Here is a 26,446-nt window from a genome sequence, read left to right on the forward strand (position 1 = left end):
CTGAGGGAGTTTTTCCTTGCCACCGTCACCACAGGATTGCTCATCAGGGATAAATAAATGTGTTAGGAATAAAATTAGTTCATGTTTAAAGGGTCTTTAATTTTCTGTAAAGCTGCTTTGTGACAATGTCTGTTGTTAAAAGTGCTATACAAATAAACATGACTTGACTTGTATTAGGAGGAGTGGCAATGACACTGCATTGTGAAATCTACATGTGAAATAAAAGTTGCTCCACTTACACATGCTCAACACGGAAGCTGCTGTTAACACAAGACACTGGTCTGTTTTAATGCCCTGCTTGTTAGCTGTTAAATAGTCACATATGAAGAAAACATACTGGAGGTATATATTGACTATTTAAACAAACTAGCAAACAGTCACTGTGCTCAAAGCTTTCTTTATGAAGAAGAAACCGCAAGTATATATAACAGGAACTGTATTTTTAATTAAAAAAAGAGAACATTTACAGTGAGCGCAACTTTCTGACAGCTCTCCAAAGCAGGGCATTGGCAAGATTCAATTAAGGTGAGTCAAACCACACACACACCCACATACACACACCCACCCACCCACACACACACATATATATATATATATATATATATCACGGCTTTACATTAACTTTTTTGCTCACTGGCCACTGTGGCTAGTGGTTTTCCCAAGTCACTAGCCATTCAGCCGTTTCACTAGCCACAATTTTGTTGCCAGGAATCACAGTTTTTTCTTCAGCATGATACGTTACAGTTCGGAAGATCAAGATTTAATTATGAATGGCAGCGTATAATGTATCTCTACAGTAGCACTCAAGTATTCAGTGCTGTTAAGGTAGCTCCCTATATGAAAACATGCAACCAATTCAGACAAAAATATAAACAGAGTATTCTGTTTATTGAACTTAAATTCAAGCCCCTTACAATATGAAATATCGTATAATATGTATAATAACATTCAGTACAACTGAACTGATTCTAATATTAAAAGTCAAATTCAAAGCATTTATCATTGAAAAACATTTGATGTTTTGATATGCAAGTATTATGTGTATTATCAAGTATTATTATGTATAATCTATTAATAGTGTGTGTGTGTGTGTGTGTGTGTGTGTGTGTGTGTGTGTGTGTGTGTGTGTGTGTTGCATGTGTGAACATGTGTAGAGAGAGACATTAAATGTCCTCATGACATTCATCATCAGATGAATGATTTAAAAATGCTACCTCCGGGCTTGCTCATCTCTGCCCCGTTTTTCCTGAGCAGCAGGGTTTGAAACTCCAGCTATATGCCGCCACATAGTGCGCTTGTCAGTCGTCAGCAACTTTGTCGCTTCGTTCATTAACCGCAGGTTACCGTATCATTGATTTTATCTGAGACATTAACGAACGTTCTAAACAATTCTAACATGTTGTCAATGTTTATGTAGGTGCTCACGGGAGTTGTAGACGCATAATATTATATCAGATGCCTTCAGAGAAAACTACAATTAAAATATATTGTCATACCACAGAATAAACCACACACCAAAGTGGCTAGTGGGACTAAAGTCATTACCCGCCAAAGCTGAATTTTACCCGCATTTGGCGGGTGGGCAGGTGGCAAAAGTATGTGAACCTCTAGGATTAGCAGTTAATTTGAAGGTGAAATTAGAGTCAGGTATTTTCAATCAATGGGATGACAATCAGATGTGAGTGGGCACCCTGTTTTATTTAAAGAACAGGGATCTATCAAAGTCTGATCTTCACAACACATTTGTGGAAGTGTATCATGGCACAAACAAAGGAGATTTCTGAAGACCTCAGAAAAAGCATTGTTGATGCTCATCAGGCTGGAAAAGGTTACAAAACCATCTCTAAAGAGTTTGGACTCCACCAATCCACAGTCAGACAGACTGTGTACAAATGGAGGAAATTTAAGACCATTGTTACCCTCTCCGGGAGTGATTGACCAACAAAGGTCACTCCAAGAGCAAGGTGTGTAATAGTTGGCGAGGTCACAAAGGACCCCAGGGTAACTTCTAAGCAACTGAAGGCCTCTCTCACATTGGCTAATGTTAATGTTCATAAGTCCACCATCAGGAGAACACTGACCAACAATGGTGTGCATGGCAGGGTTGCAAGGAGAAAGCCACTCCTCTCCAAAAAGAACATTGCTGCTCATTTGCAGTTTGCTAAAGATAATGTGGACAAGCCAGAAGGCTATTGGAAAAATGCTTTGTGGATAGATGAGACCAAAATAGAACTTTTTGGTTTCTTAATTTCCCTGAGGGAACCCACCCAAAGGGATCAATAAAGTTTTATCTAATCTAATCTAATCTAATCTAATCTAATCTAATCTAATCTAATCTAATCTAAATGAGAAGCATTATGTTTGGAGAAAGGAAAACACTGCATTCCTGCATAGGAACCTTATTCCATCTGTGAAACATGGTGGTGGTAGTATCATGGTTTGGGCCTGTTTTGCTGCATCTGGGCCAGGATGGCTTGGCACCACCGATGGAACAATGAATTCTGAATTATACCAGTAAATTCTAAAGGAAAATGTCAGGATATCTGTCCATGAACTGAATCTCAAGAGAAGGTGGGTCATGCAGCAAGACAATGACCCTAAGCACTCAAGTCATTCTACCAAAGAATGGTTAAAGAAGAATAAAGTTAATGTTTTGGAATGGCCAAGTCAAAGTCCAGACCTTAATCCAATTGAAATGCTGTGGAAGGACCTGAAGCGAGCAGTTCATGTGAGGAAACCCACCAACATCCCAGAGTTGAAGCTGTTCTGTATGGAGGAATGGGCTAAAATTCCTCCAAGCCGGTGCACAGGACTGATCAACAGTTACTGGAAAAGTTTAGTTGCAGTTATTGCTGCACAAGGGGGTCACACCAGACATTGAAAGCAAAGGTTCACATACTTTTGCCACTCACAGATATGTAATATTGGATCATTTTCCTCAATAAATAAATGATCAAGTATGATATTTTTGTATCATTTGTTTAACTGGGTTCTCTTTATCTAAATTTAGGACTTGTGTGAAAATCTGATGATGTTTTAGGTCATATTTATGCAGAAATATAGAAAATTCTAAAGGGTTCACAAACTTTCTAGCACCATTGTGTGTGTGTATATAAGACAGAATGAACCTTTTTTGTTGTCAGAATGAAAGTGTTCTCCTTTTTCAAGACGAGACAATGGACATCACATTGATGAACATTAGTGAACAGCAATGGGCATAAAATTAATGACATCTCTGTTGGTACTGCAAGTTATTGTTATAGAAGCAATGAAGTAAACAGAGAAAAAGCTGGACCCTCATGAAATTTTGAATATTAGTTGGTTTATCAAACTCTCATAGTCTCAGTAGCCCTTTGCTTGAACTAAGCAACTGATGGACATTTGTCCAAAAGTCCAGTTTTTCTGGAATGTGTGTGTGTGTGTGTGTGTGTGTGTGTGTGTGTGTGTGTGAACATGATACTATATAATGATTCAATATTTGACAATTTACAAGCAATCTTCACTGAATCACTGAATCTTCTATGATTTAATACAATATATGACTCAAAAGGCATTTGTCTTTTGGGGGGATATTTTGATGTTTCATTGTTGAACCCTGGAGCAGGGTTTTCAGTAGAGATCAGAAAATAGCTAAAAGTTTTTAGCAGTCACAGAAGCCTTGAGGAAGCTTTTCTTCCATGAATGAAAGGTTCACACATTGTCATAACAACAAACTGGCTCTTCAACAGCCAGTTCTTTAGACCAAGTAGAGTTGAACAGACCACTTTAAGCACTCCAAAATATACATCGAGGAACAGTTTGTGTGTAGAGTGTAGACACCTAATCATGATTTGAATCAACGAATGATGTATTGTGTAATATGTGAAATACCCTGAAATGCGACACATCTTAGCATTGAGCTCTGGAATTTTTCATGAAGACTTGAAAATTTGCAATTGTGAAACCAGGAAATTCATTATAGTTTTTAAATGAAGTCTATTTTGTTATCAACTGTTCACTGTCTCTTGTGACTCATTTTTTGTCTTGTCCATCACTTCCTTAGACATGGCTATGTAAATCACCCCCTTCCTAATCTCAGGTTTCCTTTTTTACTCATCGTAATCTTGTGAGCACATAATGAAATTGGTTTTTCCTTTCTGTTTTTCAACTGTATTTATATATATATATATATATATATATATATATATATATATATATATATATATATATATAATCTCCTTCTCACCCCCGGCGGGGGGGTGGTATCCATGTCATCCTCAAGCTCGGGTCCTCTACCAGAGGCCTGGGAGTTTGAGGGTTCTGCGCAGTATCTTCGATGTTCCTAGGACTGCGCTCTTCTGGACTGAGGCTTCAGATGTTGTTCCTGGGATTTGCTGGAGCCACTCTCCCAGTTTGGGGGTTACTGCCCCAAGTGCCCCCACTACCACGGGGACCACGCAACCCTTGACCTTCCACATCCGTTCCAGCTGCTCTTTCAACCCTTGATACTTCTCAAGTTTCTCATGTTCCTTCTTCCTGATGTTGGCGTCAGCTGGGATCGCCACATCTATCACCACCACCCTCTTCTGCTCTTTGTCCATCACCACTATGTCCGGTTGGTTAGCCAGGATCTGTTTGTCAGTCTGGAAGCTGAAGTCCCACAGAACCTTGGCCCTGTTATTCTCAGCCACCTTCTGTGGTATGGCCCATTGGGACTTGGGTACTTCTATTCCATACTGGTTGCAGATGTTCCTGTATACTATCCCAGCCACTTGGTTGTGCCTCTCCATGTACGCTGATCCAGCTAGCATCTTACACCCTGCTACTATGTGCTGGACTGTTTCAGGGGCTTCTTTGCACAGTCTGCATCTTGGGTCTGATCTACTCTGGTAGATCCTGGCCTCTATGACTCTTGTGCTTATGGCCTGTTCTTGTGCTGCCATGATTAGTGCCTCTGTGCTGTCTGTCAGTCCTGCATTATCCAGCCACTGGTAGGATTTCTTGATATCAGCCACTTCCTCTATCTGACGGTGGTACATGCCATGTAGGGGTTTGTCTCTCCAGGTTGTCTGTTCCTCCTCCTCCTCTGCACTCTCATCAGGGTTCTGCTGCCTGAGACATTCACTTAGCAGTTCATCCTTTGGGGCCATCTTTCTGATACATATATTTCTGATATATATGTGTGTGTGTGTGTGTGTGTGTGTGTGTGTGTGTATACATACATACACACACACACACACATATACATATATATATATATATATATATATATATATATATATATATATATATTTGTGTGTGTGTATGTATGTACCGTATGTGTGATATGTATGTATGTGTGTGTGTATATATATATGTGTGTGTGTGTGTGTGTGTGTGTGTGTGTGTGTGTGTGTATACAGTGGCACGCAAAAGTTTGGGCACCCTTACTGAAAATGTCTGTTACTGTGAATAGTTAAGTGAGCAGGTGATGAAATGATCACCAAAAGGCATAAAGGTAAAGACGCCACATTTCTTTTCAGCGCTTTCTGCAAGGTTTGTGTATTGTTTTTATTTTGTACAATTGGAGAGTGAAAAAAGAAAAGGAACACCATGCGAAAGTTTGGGCACTCCAATACATTTGAGTTCTCAGGTAACTTTTACCAAGGTTCCAGACCTTGATTAGCTTATTGAGCTTTGGCTTGTTCAAATTCTTTGTTAGGAAAGGTCAGATGATGCAGATTTCAAAGCTGTATAAATTCTCTGACTCCTCAAACTTGTCCCTAAAATCAACAGCCATGGGCTCCTCTAAGCAACTCACTCGCATTCTGAAAAAGAAAATAATTGATGCTCACAAAGCAGGAGAAGGCTACAAAAACATTACAAACTGTTTTCAGGTAGCTGTTTCCTCAGATTGTAATGTTATTAAGAAATTGCAGTTCACAGAAACAGTGGAGATCAAGGTGAGGTCTGGAAGATGAAGAAAACTTTCTGAAAGAACTGCTTGTTGGATTGCTAGAAAGGCAAATTTAAAAAAAAAAACCTGTTTGACTGCAAAAGACCTTCAGAAATATTTAGCAGACCCTGGAGTGGTGGTGCAATGTTCTACTATGCAGCCACACCTGAACAAATATGACCTTCATGGGAGAGTCATCAGAAGAAAACCTTTCCTGCATCCTAGCCACAAAATTCAGTGTCTGAAGTTTGCAAATGAACATCTAAATAAGCCTGATGCATTTTGGAAACAAGTCCTGTAGACTGATGGAATCAAAATATAACTTTTTGGCCACAATGTGCAAAGGTATGTTTGGAGAAAAAAGGGTGCCAAATTCCAGGAAAAGAACACCTCTCCAACTCTGAAGCATGGGTGTGGATTGATCATGCTTTGGGGTTGTGTTGCAGCCAGTGGCACAGGGCACATTTCACTGGTCGAAGGAAGCATAGATTCGAATAAATACCAGTAAATTCTGGAAGCAAACATCACACCATCTGTAAAAATAGTTAAAGTTAAAGAGAGGATGGGTCCGACAATAAGACGATGATCCAAAACACACCTCAAAATCTACAATGGAATACCTCTAGAGGCACAAGCTGAAGGTTTTGCCATGGCTGTCACAGTCCCCTGACCTAAACATCATTGAAAATCTGTGGATAGATCTCAAAAGAGCAGTGCATGCAAGACAGCACAAGAAACTTTTAGAACTGGAAGCCTTTTGCAAGGACGAATGTGTGAAAATCCCCCAGGTAAGAACTGAAAGATTGTTAGCTGGCTAGAAAAAGTGTTTACAAGCTGTGATACTTGCCAAAGGGGGTGTTACTAGGTATTAACCATGCAGGGTGCCCAAACTTTTGCTTTGGGCCCTTTTCCTTTTTTGCCATTTTGAAAATGTAAAAGATCTCATCTCATTATCTCTAGCTGCTTTATACTGTTCTACAGGGTCGCAGGCAAGCTGGAGCCTATCCCACAGGGCAGGAATTTCACGAGGGCCACGGCTCTCATGTCCTTTCAATTTGGCCTTGTGCCCTTGGAAAAAAAATCTGCCGTAAGGCCACAGTGGCCTTGATGCCCTGCGGTTTTGCAGTTTTGTAGTCTTCCTTGCGACTGCCAATAGGCTTTAACATCACCTGCGTCTATTGAGAAAAAAAAAACGTCTTTTGATGACATTCTGGATTCTTATTGGGCAATTCATCAGTGGTGGATCGGACTCGAGCCTGGCATGAACTGCTCCGACGTGCTATAATGACACCAATCTATCACCAGCCAACCAGGAGACTTAATCAAACACATCCCCCGCCCACTTGTGTCCGCATCTGAGACGTTTAATTTTCACAGAAGGAGGGAAGAAGTTGACTGAGGTAAGACTGTGTGATAAATTAACGAACGAATAAGATAGGAATTTCAACATATAGGGCTTAAGTTTGTTACGGTTAAATAAGCATTGCTTGTACAGTAACATTATGTCGTTACAACGTTGACCCACTTTTAATGTGCCGAGTACCGACTGTAGCCGGTAACAAATGCTAATTAGCTTGCTGTCAAGTTTTTCCTTTGTCGAGCTTTAAGCGTAAGGGCATGGATGTTCCTGCCGTAATATGATACGTGATATGTGCTGTTGTCTGTTCATAGCCACTTTTTGTAATCTATGCAGTTAGCATTGTTTTGTTATTGTATTGTATGTTTCTTTTTGCTGTTTAACCGAAGTGTAACTGCTGCCATCTTGATGAGATCACCATCGCAAGAGATTTTATCTCATCTCATCTCATTATCTCTAGCCGCTTTATCCTGTTCTACAGGGTCGCAGGCAAGCTGGAGCCTATCCCAGCTGACTACGGGCGAAAGGCGGGGTACACCCTGGACAAGTCGCCAGGTCATCACAGGGCTGACACATAGACACAGACAACCATTCACACTCACACGGTCAATTTAGAGTCACCAGTTAACCTAACCTGCATGTCTTTGGACTGTGGGGGAAACCGGAGCACCTGGAAGAAACTCACGCAGACACGGGGAGAACATGCAAACTCCGCACAGAAAGGCCCTCACCGGCCACGGGGCTCAAACCCGGACCTTCTTGCTGTGAGGCTACAGCGCTAACCACTACACCACCGTGCCGCCCATATATATATATATATATATATATATATATATATATATATATATATATACAGGGGTTAAATTGGGATTGGTTATGTGGGGGGGCTCTGCCTCGTACCCGCCCCTGCCCCCGCCGCCCTGCCCCAATATACTTTTTGGAAAATAACCCTCTAATTTGATAACCATATCATATTGCACAGAGATATACACCTTATCTGTGTGTTGTAGGCCTATGTGTGTCTTGTAGTGCCCCCCTACACATTATGGCAGTTTGAATGTAGATTGGTTGGCCAATGTAACAGATTGTACAGGTTGTTGTACATTGGTTTGAAGGAAATGATTAGTGGGGGGTCTGGGGGTCCTCCCCCAGAACTTTTTTATTATCATACATGTTATTTGCTGAATTCTGGTGCATTTTAATAAGTTGTTAGCTGACTTTACAGAGGTAGGTTGAGCAATATCATGTTAAATCTTGTCACATGCCTACAGGTGAAAAATGTGAAGGAGAAATGTTCAGTGAGAAAATTTGAAGGCTTGCACAATCTTAAACCAAAACAGTTGATTTATTTTGGAGGATAAATGTTAAATATGCCAAAACACTGTCAGTCAAATTGTCAATCAAATATATTCATGCAGTGAATGCAACCAAATACAAACAACACTATAACATTGGAAGCATTTATTATTATTGTTATTATTATGTATTTAATTATTTATTTGGCATGTGGTGCTTTTTGTATTGTCTAGAACATACATAAGATGAGCATATTATAGCAGCAAAATAGAAGCACAATCATTTGAATGCAGCAGTTTTGCTGCATTCAAATGATTGTGCTTCTATTTTGCTGCTATAATATGCTCATCTTATGTATGTTCTAGACAATACAAAAAGCACCGCATGCCAAATAAATAATTAAATACATAATAATAACAATAATAATTACACTAATAATACACTAATAATATTAACAATAAATAATAATAAATTAACATTAAATTAAATATTAACAATAAATAATAAAACACTAATAATATTAACAATACAGTGAACATAATCATAATGTTTTTATTTTTAGACAGTATGTGAAACACATACTGTCTAAAAATAAAAACACAACATATTTAGATCAGTATTATTTTCCCCTCTTCAGTATTATTTGATATTTTGTTTTTAATAATAAAAAATATGATAATGATTATGTTCACTGTATTGTTAATATTATTAGTAGTAGTTGTAACAGCAGTAGAAGTATGTGACTATTTTGTAGCACACTATCACTTCCAGAAAAAATTCTGATAAGCAACGAAAGCAGAATTTATGCATAGTAAACAAGATAGGCTAGCTACTTCATTAAATCCCAGATTGGCTGATAGGGAGACACCTCTGTTACAGTACACCTTTTTTTACATGCCAAATGGTCAGCAGACCTTCTTGTTGCAACCCACTTTTTCACAAATTTTGTTGGGTCCCAAGAATTGATCGGAGGGCCAACAATTTTAATAAACATAAGCGCAGAGACGTTTCCTGTGTTTAGCTTTGAACGCAATGGTATTACAACATTGTTCATCTCAGAGAACCCCCTCTCACACTCTGCACTGCTCACAGCAATGGTGTCGATGGCCTGTTTGAGTGTGACAAGAGACTTGGGAATTATACTAGGATTGTCTTTGAAATCCCTGTAACCTTGTTTCATCCCAGCAAACCCTATGTTAAGAAAGTCACAGAGCTCCCTGACTTCATTCTCCCCATACATTAAAGGCAGAGGGTTTGGCCATGTGGTCTTGTCCAGGATATTGATTTTGTTGAACAGTGACTCCTCTTGAACTGTGACCATTCTTGTCTGCATGCCTTCAAACAGTGCCTCATAAAACTGATTTGGATCAATCTCTTTCTCTCTATTGTCTCTCTGGAGGGTAATGCCATGAAAAGATCCAACTTGTTCTGCCTCACATGCCTGCTTATAAAATGGGCCTAATTCAGGGTTGCTGGACATAGACTTGAACACATCCACCTGCCTTTTTATGAGATGCACTGATTGAGACAGCCTGATGTCTCTGCACTGCAGAGCCTCTGACAAGTCTTTCAACTCCTCGAGGGCATCCATCATCAGTCCTAAGTTCTTAAGAAAAGCAACAGACCTTAATTTCCTTGCAAGTCCCTCATACATGCATCTTTCTGTTGATGTTCTACCAGCATCCCTACTAGCCTCGGTTAGATGCTGGTAGAGGGCAGCATACATTGTCCAGACAGCATTCACAGTTCTGAATGAGGACGCCACCCATCTCACCCCTAACACACGGCCAATTCGCTTCAAACAAACCCCCACTTCAGAGGCTGCAGTGTCAAGTTCCCTGAGATTCTTTGTTGACTGGTGGTATAGGCAGTATAGTTTGTCGAGGAAGGCAGTAAAGTGATTAGTCTCTGTGCAGTGTTTGACTGCATCAGACATAGACAATTCCAGTCTGTGATTAAGGCAATGCCACCCTATAAGACGGGGGAATTTGTCCTTAAGCTTGGAATATACCCCATTCTTCTTCCCCACCATCACAGCTGCCCCATCCGAGCAAAAGCCCACCAAACAATCGCGTAGAAAACTGTCAAGACCATGTTTTTCTAGGCAGCATAGTAGTTCAGATGTAATTCCATCTGCTGTCGTACTGTCTAACTCCAGCAGATCCAAAAAGAATGTTAGTGGCTCAGAGTCACAAACAGATGTTCTGAGGTACACAATAAGACATGCCTTCTTGCTTAATGAGGTGCTTTCATCCACAATAACTGTGAGCTTTCGTTGGGTTTGTTTAATACTGGCCAGTAATGCCTGTCTCATCTCTTTAGATATAAAATGCGCTATGTCTGCACATGAGACATTTGAATGCAGAACACGGCCCATATCAACACCATTTAAAATCTGTAAGTCGATCAGTTTAGGATGATCAGTGTAAGGTCTGTTCGTTTTTGCTATGTGATAGGCTGTCCTAAAGACACGTTGAGTTGAGGCTAAAATTTCAGTTTGTGTTTTAAGAAAACTTGACTCTAGTGCTTTCTCATTTTGTTTTTTCAGAATGCTTTCAGCTATTTTGTGACTTTGTGAGACGCTATGTTCATTTATTTTCTTTCTCAGTGCTTTCATCTGCTTCTCTTTGCTGTTACCATATGGGCTCACCAGGCAGTTCTGCCATTCGGTAGCGAAGGTGTACCTCAGTTTCCCCTTTCTCTCTGCCCCAAGTGACGATGCTTCTTTGCATGTTTTGCATCCCAGCTTTTTATCTTTTACTACAAGAAAAGGATAGGCCTTAGTGAAATATTCAAACTGGTCTCTCTTCCAGCAGTCAGGTAAGTTCTCCCTTGTAGCTCCTATTATTCCCTCCTCTGCTCCTCTCATCTGCTCAGTCTCCTCTGCTCCTCTGTCCCCCAACACAGCCTCATCTACACCTGTAATCAACGCAGTCTCCTCTGCTCCTCTCATCTGCACAGCCTCCTCTGCTCCTCTGTCCTCCAATACAGCCTCCTCTGCTCCTCTCATCTGCACAGCCTCCTCTGCTCCTCTCATCTGCACAGCCTCCTCTGCTACTCTCATCTGCACAGCCTCCTCTGCTACTCTCATCTGCACAGCCTCCTCTGCTACTCTCATCTGCACAGCCTCCTCTGCTCCTCTCATCTGCACAGCCTCCTCTGCTCTGTCCTCCAACACAGCCTCCTCTGCTCTGTCCTCCAACACAGCCTCCTCTGCTCCTCTCATCTGCACATCTTCCTCTGCTCCTCTGCCCTCCAAAACAGCTTTCTCTGCTCCTGTCTCCTGTACAGTCTCTCCTCTTTTCTGATCACATGCCCTGTTCTGCTCAACTCTGTATCCGCAAGAGGAACATTGGGAGAGAAAGAATAGTGCAACTTTGTCAAGAGAATATGGTTTATATTTTCAGTATGCAGCCCACACACAGAAAAGTTTACTTTTTGCTGGCATAGGCTAAGTAAAACATTTCAGAGAACTTGTGAATGAAAATGCATTAATTGGCTATGGTTTAGGTAAACCACACTCCCGTACGGGATTTAGAATAGGAGGGTCCCCAGACCATATGTGATATGGTCTGGTGCTAACCAGGCTACCAGTACAGTACCTTAAATTAACATTTTAACAGATATGTTGTTTGCTGCCCACCTTTTGAAGAAATCTGTAAGCTTCCTCCTCGTTGCTTTCCTCATTTTTAACCTTTAGCTGCTGACCTCTAAAAATCCAAGACAACAAAACAATTTATTAACCTTCTTGTATAAAAGTGAAATTGACTGTATCGACAGTTAATTAAGGCTAGAGCACAAGACGAGTGTTTTGTTTATGTTTGCCAAAGGTAGCTAACTTGAGGCAACGTTAGGCTCAACTTTTGGTCAATCTCAGTAGCTAACTTTAACTGACATCTCCCCCTTCCCCCTGGCTAATTTCTGTCGATAACTGGGGACTATGGAAATTGAACTCGCCAAATGCACAGACAGTTCGTTCAAGCACCTCTGATGGATTAGGATCGTATTAGGATCGTCTTGTTATCAGGTAAAAGGGGAGACGGTGTATGGAGAAAATTATAAACAAGTCACAACGCTGAAACACAAGCCCAAAAACCCGCAAACCACAACTTCTGATTTTTTTTTTTTAAAGTGAGCTCACAAAAAAAAGAAACCCCAAAGTCGCTTATAAAAAGCGGAATTGGCAACCCACGCAGTGTTCCAGAAACCAGAATCTCTGATCGCAAGTTCTGTTCTAAATAGCTTTGACAGGTCGTCTTGTTATCAGGAAAACTATGATCTATCTCATAAAAGTAATGGGTTTATTGATTAATAAAACGATATTTAATTATTCAGAACTGAAAATCGTGAAAAGGGTTTGTTGCTTTTGATGTGTGCGTGATCATATGCCATCCGCTCCGAGCTTATGTGCCGGGGCTCAGCCCCGGACAGCCCCGGCCCAATTTAACCCCTGTGTATATATATATATATATATATATATATATATATATATATATATATATATATACACGGCTCAAAATTCACGGTGGTCCGGTCACCCGAGGCGACTTAATTTGTCATTTGGCGAGTAATTCCTGTCACTAGCCAGCCCAGCTGGCTAGTTGAAAATAAAAAATATATATGAAGCGAAGATTCAGACACACAGTCATCTAAAGCCGCCACATATTAAGCATGTGCCATGCCTGTGTTAATCGATGTGTTTATCGGCAGGACGGAAAATACCGAAGAATTCCGAATCATATCATGTACGAGTCAGGCTATCGGTTTTTTCACTACTGCGCATGCATATAACGCATCTCGTTGAATATCGCGGTAATCATGTTATCAAATTCAATAGATGTGGCCACATTATCGCCCATTTAAACACGTGTTTTTTTTTGTTGTTTACATCTACATCTGCCAAAGCTATGTTGCGATGTGGAATTTTCTGAAAGGTGTACAGAAACCGCCAGAGATGGGGACAAAGTGACCTCGGTCTGAAGAGGAGAAAAAGGCTGCCGATAAAGCGTACGAGAAGGAGAAACGACAAAGGACTTATAAGCAAACGTGGGAGCAGGGTAGGCCTTGGCTGTGATACGATTTTTATGGAATAATCAATTTTTTTAAAAGTTGATTCCTAGTCAATATGAAGCTCCTAATGCTTTCTCTCTCATAAATGGTTAAATACAGAAATCATGTTGGACATATTTTGGGTGCTATAGCCATGATAGTAAATATATTTGTTTTCAATACTCATACACCAAGTTGCCAAGTTTTCCAATATATTATTATTTGTTGATATTTTATTATGATGCTCTGTGTTGTTCTCATTTATGTATTTAACAACAGTATCAAAATACTTGGGTCTTGAAATAAATGCACATTAGTCATGAACAATGGTAACTACTCTCTTTTGTGTTATTTTTGACAGAAGTAAAATTCAGACATGAACAAATTTTGGCTAGTTGATTTTCTGTTTGGCTAGTTACTTTGGAAGGTAACTAGTCTGTCTGGCTGGTGAAAAAATATATGAATTTCTAGGCATATATATATATAGTGTGTATATATGTGTGTGTGTATATACAGGTATATGTGGTATGTATGTGTGTATATGTATTATGCGTGCATGTATATATATGTGTGTGTGTGTGTGTGTATATATATATATATATATATATATATATATATATATATATATATATATATATATGAGATAGAAAAATATAGTTTCTATTATTAAGCAGCAGCAAGTGGTATAGTGGTACAAGCTGCGCGTGTACATTTTGATATAGCATATTTTGGGCACTGCACACAAACATTTGAGTCCTTAAGCATTCTTTGTTTTGGGTTACTCATGCCATGTACACACGTAGCCGGGTATTTTTAAAACCGAACATTTTCCCCCCCTCCGTTTATAAAAATGTTTTATCCACACCACCTCGTCTTCGAAAAAAATCCCTTCCACACATAACCGAACATCTGCGTTTTCAATCACATTCATAAGCATTCCAAACCTGTAGATGGCATTATTTCCCCAAATCCTACCCCCTAATCACATCGCCTGTGCTCTTGGAGCAGTAGTTGGGCTTCTAAAATTAAACATGTAAATAGCACCTGCACAATAATCAACACTTTCAAGGCACTACTCCGATCCATTACTCTTTAGCTAGCCGCACACTACGCCGATTTTCAGCGTACCGAGCCAACTGAAGTCGCGAGTCAGGCGTAAAGACTAGTTTTCGATGGTACCGACTCATCTCACAGCCGATTCGAAAAACTAATCGGGAGCCAGACTGATCGGCGAGAGTCGCTAGCAATAGCCAATCATATCTTTCGCATATAACACGTGACATCATTAAACACAATTTCTAGCGCGAGAAATACGTGTTGGTAGCACCTAATGCGGGTATATACTGTAATTCCATAGACTGAAGCTTTATCCATAGACACAGTGGGCTGGAAAGCCACTCTGCTCAAGTTGTGTGGCTGAATTCCAAATCGCTTTAACTCCCCTATTTAAGTGCACTATTTAAGGTTGGGAATAATAGCTCATGCAGCCTAGATAGTGCGCTACATATTCCGTGTTGTGTCATTTGTAATTCAGCCTGTAGCATCTTCAAGTGTTGGATTTAACAGTAACTATATCCAATAGCCAATCACAAAGCTATTAAGTTGTCACGTGTCGCTTCAATCGCGACTGCACTCGTCAACAGTCGGGGGATATGTGCGTGCCCTGTCGGGAGTCGGCTCTGAAATGGGTCGGTTCGGTACCGCGTGGATCGCCGTGGTGTGCGGCTAGCTTAAGTCCATGCTTAATCTGGCTTCTGCAGTAAACAAAGGTCGCACGTTTGACGTCAGGGCAGATTTGTCGTCATTTTTTTTTTGGCGCAGATTGTGACGTTCTAAAACGCAAAACTCCGGTTATCTCTGTCCACACGAAAAGGCATACACGGAGTTTTCAAAAATCTTCACTTTGCCCGGAGTTTTTTTAAATATTCATTTTTGATGTGTTTTCATGTGGATGACAGGCCAAAACGTAGAAAAATATCTTCGATTTAGCAGATACCCGGCTACGTGTGGACGGGGTCTAAGTTTCAACGTAAAACCCTGCTTCATAGTGTTTCCTTACAGAGCTCTTTTTAGGTGGCTAATAAGCCTTATGCCATGTACACACGTAGCCGGATATTTTTAAAACCGAACATTTTCCCCCCCTCCGTTTATAAAAATGTTTTATCCACACCACCTCGTCTTCGAAAAAAATCCCTTCCACACATAACCGAACATCTGCGTTTTCAATCACATTCATAAGCATTCCAAACCTGTAGATGGCTATTTCCCCAAATCCTACCCCCTAATCACATCGCCTGTGCTCTTGGAGCAGTAGTTGGGCTTCTAAAATTAAAGATGTAAATAGCACCTGCACAATAATTAACGCTTTCAAGGCACTACTCCGATCCATTACTCTTTAGTTAGCCGCACACTACGCCGATTTTCAGCGTACCGAGCCAACTGAAGTCGCGAGTCAGGCATAAAGACTAGTTTTCGATGGTACCGACTCATCTCACAGCCGATTCGAAAAACTAATCGGGAGCCAGACTGATCGGCGAGAGTCGCTAGCAATAGCCAATCATATCTTTCGCATATAACGTGACATCATTAAACACAATTTCTAGCGCGAGAAATACGTGTTGGTAGCACCTAATGCAGGTATATACTGTAATTCCATAGACTGAAGCTTTATCCATAGACACAGTGGGCTGGAAAGCCACTCTGCTCAAGTTGTGTGGCTGAATTCCAAATCGCTTTAACTCCCCTATACAAGTGCACTATTTAAGGTTGGGAATAATAGCTCATGCAGCCTAGATAGTGCGCTACATATTCCATGTTGTGTCATTTGTAATTCAGCCTGTAGCATCTTCAAGTGTTGGATTTAACAGTAACTATATCCAATAGCCAATCACAAAGCTATTAAGATGTCACGTGTCGCTTCAATCGCGACTGCACTCGTCAACAGTCGGGGGATATGTGCGTGCCCTGTCGGGAGTCGGCTCGGTACCGCGTGGATCGCCGTGGTGTGCGGCTAGCTTAAGTCCATGCTTAATCTGGCTTCTGCAGTAAACAAAGGTCGCACGTTTGACGTCAGGGCAGATTTGTTGTCATTTTTTTGGCACAGATTGTGACGTTCTAAAACGCAAACCTCCGGTTATCTCTGTCCACACGAAAAGGCATACACGGAGTTTTCAAAAATCTTCACTTTGCCCGGAGTTTTTTTAAATATTCGTTTTTGATGTGTTTTCATGTGGATGACAGGCCAAAACGTAGAAAAATATCTTCGATTTAGCAGATACCCGGCTACGTGTGGACGGGGTCTTAATCATCCAATAAACCTTTAAAGAACTCTTGAAGCACCAAGAGTATAGTTAAAGTATGATTTTCAATGTACCTAAATGAAAAATCCATGGAATTTTACATTCAGAGAATTATGCCTGTGTTCAGATTACAGATGAATTGCAGCAGTCAGTAAAAATGTTATGTTAGCTGAAGTGTGGAAGCCTCTGGTGGATCACAAAATTGAGTCATCATGGGAAACTCCAACTCAGTGGCTAGAGGCATAATGTACTCTGTCATGTATTGTGAAATCCACCCTTTTACAGTCTTTGCAGTTTGTAAAAGTATTTATTTGGCTTGCCTGACTGGTAGCCTTATAAATGTGGTTAACGAATAAATAATCTTACAGAAAAGTCATATTGAAATGCACTTTCAAATGTATCTCACATGTAATCATCTATTCTTCACATCATCACCCTGTGGAAAAACATGATCACATGTGAAATGTATTTGATTCCTCCCCCCCCCCCCATAAATGACAGGTCTCTGACTCAGCCCAAGATCAGTACACACACTGGAGCAAGTCTAGCTGTAAATGTACAACAAAGAAAAGAAGACATTGCCATGTACAGTGGTATGCAAAAGTTTGGGCACCCCTGGTCAAAATTACTGTTACTGTGAACAGTTAAGCAAGTTGAAGATGAAATGATCTCCAAAAGGCATAAAGTTAAAGATGACTCATTCCCTTTATATTTTAAGCAAAAACAATTTTTTATTTTCATCTTTTACATTTTCTTTTTAAGATTTTTTTTTGGGCTTTTTCCACCTTTATTAGACAGGACAGCGCAGAGACAGGTGACGAGCGGGAGAGAGACGGGGAGGGAGCGGGAAATGACCCCGGGTCGGAATCGAACCCGGGTCCCCGGACCCATGGCACGGCGCCCCATCCACCCGAGCCACAACGCCCCCATCTTTTACATTTTCAAAATGACAAAAAAGGAAAAGGGCCCGAAGCAAAAGTTTGGGCACCCTGCATGGTTAGTACGTAGTAACACCCCCTCTGGCAAGTATTACAGCTTGTAAACACTTTTTGCAGCCAGCTAATAATCTTTCAGTTCTTACCTGGGGGATTTTCACACATTCATCCTTGTCTTGCATGCACTGCTCTTTTGAGATCTATCCACAGATTTTCAATGATGTTTAGGTCAGGGGACTGTGAGGGCCATGGTAAAACCTTCAACTTGTACCTCTTGAGGTATTCCATTGTAGATTTTGAGGTGTCGGGGCCCAGCCAGGCTCAGTCCAAAGCGGTGACGTGGGCCCGACCTCCTGTGGGTTCACCACCCACAGAGGTAGCCGTAGGGGGCCGGTGCAGTGTGGATTGGGCAGCAGTCAAAGGCAGGGGCCTCGACGACCTGATCCCTGAACACAGTGGCTAGCTGTTGGGACATGGAATGTCACTTCGCTGGGGGGAAAAGAGCCTGAGCTTGTGTGGGAGGTTGAGAGGTACCAGCTAGAGATAGTCGGGCTCACCTCCATGCACAATTTGGGCTCTGGAACCCAGCTCCTCGAGAGAGGCTGGACTCTCCACTTCTCTGGAGTCACCCACGGTGAGCGGTGGCGGGCTGTTGCGGACTTGCTTATAGCTCCCCAGCTCAGCCGCCATGTGTTGGAGTTTACCCCAGTGAATGAGAGGGTCGCCTCTCTGTGCCTTTGGATTGGGGAGAGGGCTCTTGCTGTTGTTTGTGCCTACGGGCCGAATAGCAGTATAGAGTATCCAGCCTTCTTGGAGTCCCTGGGAGAGGTACTGAGAGGTGCTCAGACTGGGGACTCCATTGTTCTACTGGGGGAATTCAACGCTCACGTGGGCGATGACAGTGACACCTGGAGGGGCGTGATTGGGAGGAACGGCCTCCCCGATCTGAACCCGAGTGGTGTTTTGTTATTGGACTTCTGTGCTAGTCACGGTTTGTCCATAACGAACACCATGTTCGAGCATAGGGATGTCCATAAGTGCATGTGGCACCAGGACACCTTAGGTCGGAGGTCGATGATCGACTGTTGTCATTTCATCTGATCTCTGGCCCTATGTCTTGGACACTCGAGTGAAGAGAGGGGCTGAGCTGTCAACTGATCACTACCTGGTGGTGAGTTGGATCCGCTGGCGGAGGAGGAAGCTGGACAGACCTGGCAGGCCCAAACGTATGGTGGGGGTCTGCTGGGAACGTCTGGCCAAGCACTCTGTCAGGGAGGTCTTTAACTCCCATCTCTGGGAGAGCTTCTCCCAGCTTCTGAGGGAGGTGGGGGACATTGAGTCTGAGTGGACCATGTTCTCTACCTCAATTGTAGATATGGCTGTTCGGAGCTGTGGTCGCAAGGTCTCCGGTGCCTGTTGTGGCGGCAATCCCCGAACCCGGTGGTGGACACCGGAAGTAAGGGATGCCGTCAAGCTGAAGAAGGAGTCCTATCAGGCCATGTTGGCCTCTGGGACTCCTGAGGCAGCTGACAGATATCAGTAGGTCAGGCGTGCCACAGCTCGGGCAGTTGCGGAGGCAAAAACTCGGAACTGGGAGGAGTTCGGTGAGGCCATGGAGGAGGACTATCGGTCAGCCTTGAAGAAATTCTGGCAAACCATCCGGAGCCTCAGGAGGGGGAAGCAGTACTCTGCCAACACTGTTTTCAGTGTGGGTGGGGAGCTGTTGACCTCGACTGGGGACATTGTCGGGCAGTGGAAGAAATACTTCGAGGATCTCCTCAATCCCACTGTCACGTCTTCCATTGAGGAAGCAGAGGCTGATGACTCAGAGGTGGACTCATCCATTACCCAAGCCGAAGTCACTGAGGTGGTTTGCAAGCTCCTCGGTGGCAAGGCACCGGGGGTGGATGAGATCCGCCCTGAGTATCTCAAGTCTCTGGATGTTGTGGGGCTGTCTTGGCTGACACACCTCTGCAACATCACATGGCAGTCGGGGACAGTGCCTCTGGAGTGGCAGACCGGGGTGGTGGTCCCTCTTTTTAAGAAAGGGGGCCGGAGAGTGTGCTCCAATTATAGGGGAATCACACTTCTCAGCCTTCCCGGGAAGGTTTACTCCAGGGTACTGGAGAGGAGAATTCAGCCAATAGTCAAACCTCGGATCCAGGTGGAACAATGCAGTTTTCGTCCTGGTCGTGGAACACTGGACCAGCTCTATACCCTTCATAGGGTGCTCAAGGGTTCATGGGAGTTTGCCCAACCAGTCCACATGTGCTTTGTGGATCTGGAGAAGGCATTCGACAGTGTCCCTCATGGTATTCTGTGGGGGGTGCTTCGGGAGTATGGGGTTCGGGGCTCTTTGCTAAGGGCTGTCCAGTCCCTGTATGAATGGAGCAAGAGTCTGGTTCGCATTGCCGGCAGTAAGTCAGACCTGTTCCCAGTGCATATTGGACTCCGGCAGGGCTGCCCTTTGTCACCGGTTCTGTTCATAATTTTTATGGACAGAATTTCTAGGCGCAGCCAGGGGCCGGAAGGAATCCCGTTTGGGAACCACAGGATTACATCTCTGCTTTTTGTGGATGATGTTGTCCTGTTGGCTTCTTCAAACCAGGACCTTCAGCATGCACTGGGGTGGTTTGCAGTCAAGTGTGAAGCGGCTGGGATGAGAATCAGCACCTCCAAGTCCGAGGCCATGGTTCTTGACCGGAAAAGGGTGGCTTGCCCTCTCCAGGTTGGTGGAGAAGTCCTGCCTCAAGTGGAGGAGTTTAAGTATCTCGGGAACTTGTTCATGAGTGAGGGAAGGATGGAGCGTGAGCTCTACGGGTGGATCGGTGCAGCCTCCGCAGTGATGTGGTCACTTTACCGGTCCATCGTGGTGAAGAAGGAGCTGAGCCAAAAGGCAAAGCTCTTGATTTACCAGTCGATCTACGTTCCGACTCTTACTTATGGTCATGAGCTTTGGGTAATGACCGAAAGAACAAGATCGCAGATACAAGCAGCCGAAATGAGTTTCCTTTGCAGGGTGGCTGGGCGCTCCCTTAGAGATTGGGTGAGAAGCACAGTCACTCAGGAGGAGCTTGGAGTAGAGCCGCTGCTCCTCCACATCGAGAGGAATCAGTTGAGGTGGCTCGGGCATCTCTTTCGGATGCCTCCTGGATGTCTCCCTGGGGAGGTGTTCCAGGCATGTCCCCCCAGGAGGAGGCCCCGGGGAAGATCCAAGACTATTTCTCTTGGCTGGCCTGGGAATGCCTCAATGTTCTTCCCGAGGAGCTGGCCGAGGTGTCTGGGGAGAGGGAAGTTTGGGCTTCCATGATCAGACTGCTGCCTCCGTGACCCGGCCCCGGATAAGCGGATGAATACAAGACGAGATGAGACGATTTTGAGGTATGTTTTGGATCATCGTCTTATTGTAGGACCATCCTCTTTTTAACTTCAACTTTTTTACAGATGGTGTGATGTTTGCTTCCAGAATTTGCTGGTATTTATTCAAATCCATGCTTCTCTCAACCAATGAAATGTGCCCTGTACCATTGGCTGCAACACAACCTCAAAGCATGATCAATCCACACCCATGCTTCAGAGTTGGAGAGGTGTTCTTTTCCTGGAATTTGGCACCCTTTTTTCTCCAAACATACCTTTGCACATTGTGGCCAAAAAGTTCTATTTTGATTTCATCAGTCCACAGGACTTGTTTCCAAAATGCATCAGGCTTATTTAGATGTTCATTTGCAAACTTCAGATGCTGAATTTTGTGGCTAGGACACAGGAAAGGTTTTCTTCTGATGACTCTCCCATGAAGGTCATATTTGTTCAGGTGTCGCTGCATAGTAGAACAGTGCACCACCACTCCAGGGTCTGCTAAATATTTCTGAAGGTCTTTTGCAGTCAAACAGGGTTTTTTAAATTTGCCTTTCTAGCAATCCAATGAGCAGTTCTTTCAGAAAGTTTTCTTCATCTTTCAGACCTCACCTTGATCTCCAATGTTTCTGTGAACTGCCATTTCTTAATAACATTAAAATCTGAGGAAACAGAAAACACTTTGCTATGTTCTTGTAGCCTTCTCCTGCTTTGTGAGCATCAATTATTTTATTATTCAGAATGTGAGGGAGTTGCTTAGAGGAGCCCATGGCTGTTGAGACAAGTTTGAGGAGTCAGAGAATTTATACAGCTTTGAAATCTGCATCATCTGACCTTTCCTAATGAAGAATTTGAACAAGCCACAGCTCAGTAAGCTAATTAAGGTCTGGAACCTTGGTAAAAGTTACCTGAGAACTCAAATGTATTGGGGTGCCCAAACTTTCGCATGGTGTTCCTTTTCTTTATTCACTCTCCAATTGTACAAAACAAAAATATTACACAAATCTTGCAGAAAACACTGAAAAGAAATGTGTCATCTTTACCTTTATGCCTTTTGGTGATCAGTTCATCTTCTGCTCACTTAACTGTTCACAGTAACAGACATTTTCAGTAAGGGTGCCCAAACTTTTGCATGCCACTGTAGATATGGAAAACATGCAAAATGACAAGAGTCAGTTCACTGACCAGAGTCAGTGAACAGTTAATAACTTCAACAAAATAGACTTCATATAAAAGCTATCATGAATTTTCTGGTGACGCAGTTGTACTTTGTGACTATATTGGACACAGTTATAGAAGCAATTTATTTATTGTCATGCTATCTGTTATCACCCAAATGAGGATGGGTTTCCTTTTGGGTCTGGTTCCTTTCAAAGTTTCTTCCTCATGTTGTCTCAGGGAGTTTTTCCTTGCCACTGTCGCCTCCAGCTTGATCATTCGGCATAAACTGATAAATTCATATGCTTAAATTTAATTTATATGCTTAAGTTGAATTTGGAACTTACATATTTCTGTATTTCTGTTGAGACAATGCCTATTGTTAAAATCGCTATACAAATAAAATTAACTTGACAAGAGAGATTTGAATTAAATTATTTTATTTCATATTACTCTGCAGGCGGCACGGTGGTGCAGTGGTTAGCGCTGTCGCCTCACAGCAAGAAGGTCCGGGTTCGAGCCCTGTGGCCGGCGAGGGCCTTTCTGTGCGGAGTTTGCATGTTCTCCCCGTGTCCGCGTGGGTTTCCTCCGGGTGCTCCGGTTTCCCCCACAGTCCAAAGACATGCAGGTTAGGTTAACTGGTGACTCTAAATTGACCGTAGGTGTGAATGTGAGTGTGAATGGTTGTCTGTGTCTATGTGTCAGCCCTGTGATGACCTGGCGACTTGTCCAGGGTGAACCCCGCCTTTCGCACGTAGTCAGCTGGGATAGGCTCCAGCTTGCCTGCAACCCTGTAGAACAGGATAAAGCGGCTACAGATAATGAGATGAGATGAGATATTACTCTGCAGGCAAATAGAATGAGAAAACATATTCAACTCCAAAATGAATAGCATACTTCATAAAAACATATAAAATGAACACATACACCAACAAATATGTTGAACTTGAACATATTGGATTGCTCTGAAGTTCTAGACAAACTGTATTGCTGTACAGACTTTCAGTATATTTCTAATACTGTTACCCCAGCGACACAGGAAACAGTCAAACTCAGGGCTTAGAGGAGCCAAATCAATTAAAAAATGAGTAAATTTTTAAGGCTGGCCATTTGTTTACATCTATTTTAAATAGTCTTGAGACTATAACATGTTTTTGAGAAAAAAAATGCTGTTCATTAAACTAAAACATTATGATAAGTAGATATGTAATGTCTTGCATTGTTTGATTAGCAAATCTGCACATAATGTTTATTTTTTTAATGATACAATCATTTTGCCAATAATTTTCAAGCAGTGGTTGAACCAGGAACAACAAGGACCAATGACATAATGTACATGTCTTATCATCAGGAAGTGTTACTGTTTCAATTTGATCCTAAGTTCGAGTTTCTCTCTGTACACATTTTCTGTGCAAATTCTTCCCATGTTATTGTGGGTTTTCTCAGGGTTCTCCAGTTTATTCCCACGTCCCAAAAATGTGTGTGTTCATTATGGCATACAGACTGGATGGACTTGCATCCCATTCAGGATGTAATTCAGGGTGTTCCTGGAATAGGCTTCAGATTCACTGTGACCCAGGAAAACTCATATCCTGTACACTGTTAGGAATTTAAACCTGCTCATCACATTTGAGGAACATCTAAAGAACCCTACAATGGTGTTTCTCTGTCAGGGAGGGCTCAATGTAGAAACCAAGAAACAAGTAGGTAGAAGAACCCCTTTTTTTCTTCTTCCAAATGTGTGGTGTAAAAAGAGAAGAAATCCTTCTCATCACACATCCTGCACTTTATACAGCATGAGAAAAGAAATATAAAGAATCCTCTCTGTAAGAAAGTGACTGCATTGGGAAATCACTGTCTGTCTTGATTATTGCCAATTTGTAGTGATCAGAAACAAAAAAGAAAATGAGAGAACTCATTTTTGTCTTGTGTTTCTTATATAGATAAATGATCACATGCTTAATGAATATGTCTTTTTCAGATGGTTTCAACAAAGCCTTCTGTCAGTGTGAACCACAGCTTAGAGTCCTCCCCAAACGACACTTTCCTGGACTCAGACTTCCGCTACACCCTCTTCCCTGCTTTCTACAGTGTGGTGTTTGCAGTCGGGTTGGCAGCCAATGCATATGCCCTCTATGTCCTGCATCACATGCGAGAGTCCAGGGCCATGAATGAGATGCGTATCTACATGACCAACCTGACTGTGGCAGACCTATTTTTCATCTGTGTGCTTCCCTTCTGGATTAGCTATTACAGTAATCGTGGCAACTGGATCTACTCAGACATTCTGTGCCGCATTAGTGGCTCATTGTTCTTCATCAACACCTACTGCTCTGTTCTCTTCCTCACCGTCATCAGCATCAATCGCTACTGGGCTGTGACTCGGCCATTGGTGGCAGCTTCCTCTGACTGCTGGAAGCGTGGTGCCATAACCTCAGTGATAGTCTGGGCTGTTACCCTAGCAGCAGCAACTTATCAGCTTGCTGAGCCTGGGATCCAGGAAGACAAGCACGCAAATGTCTCACGATGCTTTGAGGGCTATCAGAACAAAAATTCTGAATCCAAGCTCCCTGTTGTGGTTATCCACTTCATCATTATTGGCCTGTTCTTTACAGTCTTCCTCCTTGTGGTGTTGTGCAATGTGCTTATCGCTTGCACCCTCTTAGCACAGCCCATTAGTCAGCCACGACCCAGTACAGGAAGACGGCCCCATGGTACCAAACGTCGCGCCTTGAGGATGCTGTGCGCAGTTGTAGGCGTGTTTGTAATTTGTTTTGTTCCTCATCATATAGTACAAGGACCCTGGACACTGGCTGTTCTGAAGATGACCGATTGGAGTAAGAAAACCCTGCAGTTTCTGAATGATGCTCACCAAGTTACGCTGCTCCTCATGGGCTTGAACTGTATTCTGGACCCAATTGTATACTGCTTTTCCACCAGAAAGTTCCGCATGTACATCCAAGGTCACCTGAAGAAAGTGAAGCAGAGGAAAATCTGCTCCAACCAGACCAGCACCACAGGTTTGTCTATGAAAATCAGGAATCAGAGTGAAGAACTGAGTGTCTTTGAACAGAAGGAGTAGCAGAGATTTGAAAGACCTCAAACAACCTGTCACAGCAAGCTGTTTTTGTTTACGGTCTGTGACACCAGGCAAAAACTTTTTTCAGATGAGGTGTAAAAAATGAGCCTTCATCTGGGATTAGAAGGAATTTCAGGTTTTTATTCAGAAGTTAGAAATAAATTCCCACTGGGATCACTATCAGCAGGTAGTCAAACAGCATTGTGGGTAGTGTAGGAAACTGTAAACCCAAGTATAAATAGAAAAGCAAGTCGATGACAGAAGTTTAAACTGAAAAGCTCAACTCAGTATTTCATTACAAACAAAATCTTGGACAATATTGAAGATCACATGTTAATTAAAAAGACTCAGGTTGAATTTTTACTTGAGCCAAGTGGCTTATGGCTAATTTCATAATTACGTGGGCACTGTCCAAAAGAAATCACAGGATTTCATTGACCTGGAAGTGGAGGTTGAACCCATCTTTATTTCAGCATGTAAAATATCAGCAGTCATGGTAATCAAGTCAAGTTCAGTCAGGTTCTGGACTTCCCTGTTTCTCTGAATTTCACAATGTTTCATTGGGCAAGTTTGTGTTCCTCAAAAGACAGGAAGTACAGGATGTGGTTCACATCATCAGTGCTCTACCATGTTTGCATTTCCCTGAATCATCCACTAATTTTAAAGGGTTTTAATCAGGTAGATTTTATAATAGTGAAGTTGTAAAGATGGTTGCTCGGTGTGCAGACTGGGAATAATTGTGGATCGTGCATGTTTGTAGGTTTGTCACAGGATGTATATGATGTTTGTGTCTCAAGTTATGGAATGAAACAATTGAAGTATAACACAGAGCTGTACTTTATTTCATGTCATATGCATGCACTTTGGTTATGATGAAATACTGGATGTCTTGCCACATTAATTCAAAACATGCTTGTTAACAAGTACAGAAGTTTGTACATCAGTGCTTTAAATGTTTGGTATAAATCCAAATAGAAATTACTATTACTACTGTAGTTATTAAAG

At 42.3% G+C, this 26,446-nt stretch overlaps 1 protein-coding gene across 1 annotated transcript; it reads left to right on the forward strand.

Annotated features, from left to right (window-relative positions):
* Positions 1-262: 262 nt before the first annotated feature.
* On the forward strand, positions 263-26,438 carry ptafr (platelet-activating factor receptor). Its single transcript, XM_060932915.1, has 2 exons — positions 263-525; positions 24,344-26,438. Exon 2 carries the CDS (start codon positions 24,344-24,346, stop codon positions 25,442-25,444), a length of 1,101 nt encoding a protein of 366 aa, XP_060788898.1. The 5' UTR covers positions 263-525; the 3' UTR covers positions 25,445-26,438.
* The last annotated feature ends 8 nt before the right edge of the window (positions 26,439-26,446 follow it).

The sequence above is a fragment of the Neoarius graeffei genome, chromosome 11 (genome assembly GCF_027579695.1).
Source record: "Neoarius graeffei isolate fNeoGra1 chromosome 11, fNeoGra1.pri, whole genome shotgun sequence".
NCBI lineage: Eukaryota > Metazoa > Chordata > Actinopteri > Siluriformes > Ariidae > Neoarius > Neoarius graeffei.

Bases quoted from the DNA above. Each gene is read 5' to 3' on its own strand.
- ptafr (XM_060932915.1), top strand. From the start codon at position 24,344: ATGGTTTCAACAAAGCCTTCTGTCAGTGTGAACCACAGCTTAGAGTCC.